Source organism: Nicotiana attenuata, unplaced genomic scaffold (assembly GCF_001879085.1).
Source record: "Nicotiana attenuata strain UT unplaced genomic scaffold, NIATTr2, whole genome shotgun sequence".
Classification (NCBI taxonomy): Eukaryota; Viridiplantae; Streptophyta; class Magnoliopsida; order Solanales; family Solanaceae; genus Nicotiana; species Nicotiana attenuata.
This window is the reverse complement of record NW_017672210.1, coordinates 14,289-20,057: the sequence shown is the minus strand read 5'-3', so window position 1 is coordinate 20,057 and position 5,769 is coordinate 14,289. Positions and strand designations below refer to the sequence as shown.

Genomic DNA, 5,769 nt, shown 5'->3' with positions numbered 1-5,769 from the left:
ATTTTGGAGGAAATTTCATAAGTTTGGGTTGAAGTGCATTTTAGTGTTATTGATGTCCGTTTGGGATTCTGAGTCTGGCAGTAGCTCCGTATGGTGATTCTGGAGTTGGGAGCGCGATCGGAAGTGAATTCGGATGTCCAGGGAGCATTTTGGAGCTATTTGGCTAAGGATAGAAATTTGAAGGTTTTTGAGAAGTTTGACAGGAGGTGGACTTTTTGATATCGGGGTCGGAATCTGATTCCGAAAGTTGGAGTATGTTCGTAATGTCGAATATGACTTGTGTGCAAAATTTGAAGTCAATCGGACGTGATTCGGTAGGTTTAAACATCGAAGGTAGAAGTTTCAAATTCTAAAGTTCATAAAGCTTGGATTGGAGGTCGATTCTTGGTTTTAGCATTGTTTGATATGATTTGAGGCCTCGAGCAAGTGCGTAATGTGTTTTGGGACTGGTTGGTATGATTGGTTGGGGTCCCGGGGGCCTCGGGTGGACTCCGGGTGGTTAACGGATTGAATTTAGAGTTTGAAGAAGAGCTGAAATTGCTTGCTGGTTGCTGGTGTAACCACACCTTCGAGACTAGGGCCGCAGGTGCGGAGCCGCAGAAGCAGCCCAATGGTCGTAGATGCGGAATTTTGCGGAAGAGAGCTGGGATCGTAGATGCGGGACCGCATATGCGGAAGAGAGGGCGCAGAAGCAAAAATGGACTGGGGAGCCCGGACCGCAGAAGCGGCAATTTGCCTCGCACCTGCGGAACTGCAGAAGCAATCAAGTGACCGCAGGTGCGGAAAGTGCTGGAGGCAGAGAGTGTTTTAAAAATCGGGATTTGGCCATTTTCCCTCATATTTTCTTGGCTTGGGCGATTCTTGGAGGGTTTTCAAGAGGGGATTTTCATCATCAACGATAAGGTAAGCTAATCCCATCCCTCTTGAGTTAAATATATCGAGTATGTATGGATTTTAGCATGTAAATTGGTAGAAATTTGGGGTCTTGAGGAAAACCTAGAAAATTGATATTCTTGGAATTTGACCACGATTTTGGGTATGAAATTGAGAACAAATTTTATATTTGAGTCCGTGGAGTTATGGGTAAACTTTTTCTTCGAAAAATTTCGGAATCCGGGCACGTGGGCCCGAGGGCGTTTTTGCCAACTTTTCGATCGGGGTTAGGAATTATTATAAATTGGATTGTAATGAGTAATTGAGCATATATTAATTGATTTGCATAATTATTGGATAGCTTTGGAGCATTTTGCATCGATTCGAGTCTTCGGAAGGGCGGGGAATGCCGGTTATGGATCTTCGGAGCAAGGTGAGTCTCCTTTCTAACCTTGTAAGAGGGAATTGTCCCCATAGGTGAATTAATTGGTTGTATGCTCCTATTTGTGGGGGCTACGTACGCACGAGGTGACGAGAGTCCGTGCGTAGCTACTAATATGTGTAAGTCCGGGTAGTCTAGGACCCAAAAGCATGCTATACTTGGAATATCTGTAATCTTATTGACAATTGAATTTCTTAAATCCTATCGAATTGGTAAATGAATTTCTAAGAGGATTAAACTTCATTTTCTTAAATCATTAAAAGAGGATTGGCTTTTATTTGGATAAATGTTCCCCGATAAACTCTTAATTTGTTGTTTGAGCATGTATTTCTATGTGTACTTGTGTCGCATGTGCGGTACGCGAGCAGGGTGATTGTTTATTTAAATTTGACCGCGTCGCATGTATGATTCGCGAGCGGGGTAATAGATGCTCTATGGTTCGTGCCGCTCGACCCTCGGCAGTGCACAATTTATATTTATGTTGGATCGGACCGTACGACCTCGGCATGAGTTGCGCATGCTTGTATTGCTTGCCTTGAGATTTATTGATATTGCCATCAGCTCTCCCCGACTTGAGATAATTGTTAATTTATGGATTATAAATCTGGAGACTTTTAATTAAAAAGGAACTTTTACCTGTTTAGTAATTCATTTGAATTTACTGTTGTCCTTAATAAATTCATGAGTCATCGCTTTGATAATATTATTATTTGACCATTAGTAAGTGTCGAAGTTGTCATCTCGTCTCTACTTCTTCGAGATTAGGCGGGATACTTACTGAGTACACGTTGTTTTCGTACTCATGCTACACTTGCTGTGCATTTTGTTGCACAAGTACATGTATTTCTACTGGCCTATTGGGCGTAGCAGCACGGGCGACTCGGAGACTAAGCGAGCTGTATATTCTCGAGGCGACCCGCAGCTAGTATAGTCTCTTTCAGTGTATTGTATTTACTTTCTGTCCAATTTGTATTCCGGACGGATGTTGTATTGTATGGTTTTTTAGAAATAGCTCATGCACTTGTGACACCGGGTTCTGGGGATGTCTATGGGTTTATTCAGAATTTTAAAAGTTGTTAAATGTTTCATTTCTTATTCAGTGGAATTTACTATGTATAGTTTAAGCGTATAAAAGAAGAGATTTCAGAAATATTTAAAACGAGAATTTAATTAAGTAATTTGGTTGGCTTGCCTGACAGCGGTGTCCGGCGCCATCACGACCCTTAGTGGATTTTGGGTCATGACATGGATTGCCACATCACTTGACACGTGGCATGAGCTCGAGCTTTAAGAAAGGGCTAATAGCCATTTGGACCTTGGGCTAATGAAGTGGGCTTATCATTTAATCCGTAGTCCAATTAAATGGATTAGACCAACACATATATTTGATTTAAGTAAGTAGTCCAATTTACTAGCCACAATATTTGTTTGGACTAATGTCTTGAATTTAATATGGTCCAAATTATTTTATGGATCTAAATCCAACAAAATTTAAATGCTTACAAAACCCCCTACTTCAAGACTCATCGCAGTTGGCCTTTGAAGATCAGTCTTGCAGTACCAATGACGTTCATCCTAAAGAGGATAATACGGATAAGGCCTCATCACAATCAACTCAGATTTGATTGAATCTATTTTTGTTGTAATGTAATCCCTAATAACATGGGATCTCATCTCATCCTAACAGTATAGCATTTGTACTATAAATACTAACCTACAACAATGAGAAGAAGCGTGTGTGTGGAGGACTCAGGAGATGTTGAATGCCAGAGTTTTGAAGGAAGGATTTGAGACCAAGATATTCACCACCTCCATCAGTATACAAGGTACCAATTGTGGTGGAGAAATAATTCTCAACTAGTTTCTTGAAATTGCTAAATATTTGTGTAACATCAGATTTGTGTTTAATGGGAAATAACCATGTATATTTTGTAAAGTGGTCAACAAATAGAACATAAAATCGAAAATTATCAAAGGAAGTAATGGGAGCTGGTCCCCAAACATCAGAGTAAATTATTTCAAAGGCTCTATGGCTTCTAACAGAGGATTCACCAAAAGGAAGTTGGTGACTTTTATCACAAAGACATGAATTGCAAAATGTAAATGGTTGATTCAAAGCTACTGGGAGACCAAAATGAGAAATAAAAGTCTTGGTTATTCGTGGTTGAGGGTGACCAAGCCTTGCATGCCATAAGTGTAGATCCGGTGGCGGGGAGACAGCAAAATGGGCTTGTGTTGAGGCGTAGTGGACTTGATTGGAAACTTGGTGGTTGGCCACTCATAGAGATCATTCTTACTCCTTCAGCGAAACAGTATCGCGCCCGTTCTCAAATCGTTTTAACTTTGGTGAGCACAAAACATGTTCAAGTGTGAAAGGACGAGCGGATGAAGTAGAATGAAGAGTAGTTTGCCCAATATGTGAAATAGGAATACTATTACCATCTCCGATGACTATGTATGTCATCACTGCCTGAAAATTCTGTTGCAGAAGTAAGATTCCCAAGGTTGTCTGTCATGTGATGAGATGCGCCAGAGTCAATGATCCAAGAATTATCATTATTGTTGTAGGAGCGAGATGCCATATTTGCCTGGGCTTCATATTTGTTGTGTGACTGAGAGCAACAAACTTTGGCGATGTGACCATACTTGTCACATAGTTGACACTGAACGTGTTGTCGTGATCCAAATGATTTGGAGGATTGATTTTGGCCAGTAAAGTTCCTACCATTAGAGGTATGGCTTGAATTTGGAACTCCTTGGTTGCGTCGCTGTGGGTTTTGATTCCCAACATTATTGTAGTTTCGTCGCTGAGAAATTCGGGCGTTTGAAACACGCTGGTTGAATTGGGCTGTGATAACTAGAGCAGCAGCTTTGGGCTCTGAATATTGAACAAAGACTTGATGAGTGAGAAGTTTATCATATAGTTCCTCAAAAGATATAGGATTGTCGCGAGCAAGAATAGCTACTGAAATTTCCTTAAACTCGGGTCCAAGACCACTAAGTACTTCATCGGTTAATGGGGATCCACTAGAGGCAAGATCATCTGCAATAGTTTTGATTTCCTTCATGTAGTCAGCAACTGGTCGAGCTTCTTTTCGCAGATTGGCAAGAATCTCACGAAGGCCAAAAATTCTGGATTGTGATTTGCTTGCAAAAGTTGTCGTCTCCCATGCATGTTTCGTCGTCACTGCGTGCGCTATCATTGAAGCAATAGAGTGATCAACAGATGCCATAATAGCATTGCGTACCAAACTGGCTTGGCGCTGCCATAGTTTATAGTTGGGATTAACAAGCTGCTGATGAATTGAGTAGGACACTCTGAAGATCCATCAATATAGCCAATTAAGTCATAACCGAAGAGCAAGGTTGTGACTTGGGCTTTCCATGTGGAGTAATTGGTGCTTCCAGTTAACTTAAGCGATAGTTGGGATGCTGGGTTGAAGGAGACTAGGTTGGATAACTGAACAAACTAGTGAGGGAGATGTTGAGTTGTTTGCTGTAGAAGATGAGTTGATTTGAGTTTCTGAAACCATAACTCGTTGGAGTTTGTTATGCTTCTGATACCATAAAACAACTCAAGTTGTTATGAGAATTTCCATTCTCATTGCTGTAGGTTAGTATTTATAGTACAAAGGCTATACTGTTAGGATGAGATGAGATCCCATGTTATTAGGGATTACATTACAACAGAAACAAATTCAATTAAATCTGAGTTGATTGTGATGAGGCCTTATCCGTATTATCCTCTTTATTGTCGCGAGGGATAATACGGATAAGGCTTCATCACAATCAACTCAGATTTGATTGAATCTATTTCTGTTGTAATGTAATCCCTAATAACATGGGATCTCATCTCATCCTAACAGTATAGCCTTTGTACTATAAATACTAACCTACAACAATGAGAAGAAGCGTGTGTGGAAATTCTCATAACAACTTGAGTTGTTTTACATCCATTTAAGAGAAAAATCTAATGAAACTTTGTCCATGTTGTCTAAGTCCATAATATTGTCACGTCAATTTCCTTCTAAAGTATACAATATAATTTGTTTGCCATTGCTAGTGGCTTTTACTTTTTAAATTCATACTTCAACATTAAAATAATAATATTAAAGTCATGAATCCTAAGCAAATGAGTAAGCTTAATCACCATCAGTTGCATACGGCATTTGAACACCATATTTTATGCAAAAGAACGACATTCTCTTTCCCTTAATTTGCTAGGAATTTTTTTGTTGTTTCCTGGCATTCCACAAGTACGTCATTTAACACGGAGAGTTGGCATTTGAGATTAGTTCCAATTTTGAATTCAGCTAGATTACCATCTAGCCTAGTCCATGTAGGACTCCTAATTAATCTGACTCCATTGGGAACAGATAATTACCGTGTGCTGGCACCTCCTATTTTTTAGAGATATGGTCAAATCAATTCCTTTTCAGAAGACAAAAGCTTAT

At 39.9% G+C, this 5,769-nt stretch overlaps 1 protein-coding gene across 1 annotated transcript; it reads right to left on the bottom strand.

Annotated features, from left to right (window-relative positions):
• Positions 1-3,750: 3,750 nt before the first annotated feature.
• On the bottom strand, positions 3,751-4,548 carry LOC109212330. Its single transcript, XM_019375958.1, has one exon. It carries the CDS (start codon positions 4,546-4,548, stop codon positions 3,751-3,753), a length of 798 nt encoding a protein of 265 aa, XP_019231503.1.
• Between the last annotated feature and the right edge of the window lie 1,221 nt (positions 4,549-5,769).

Excerpts from the sequence above, each read along its gene's own strand:
- LOC109212330 (XM_019375958.1), bottom strand. The coding sequence starts at position 4,548 with ATGGCATCTGTTGATCACTCTATTGCTTCAATGATAGCGCACGCAGTG.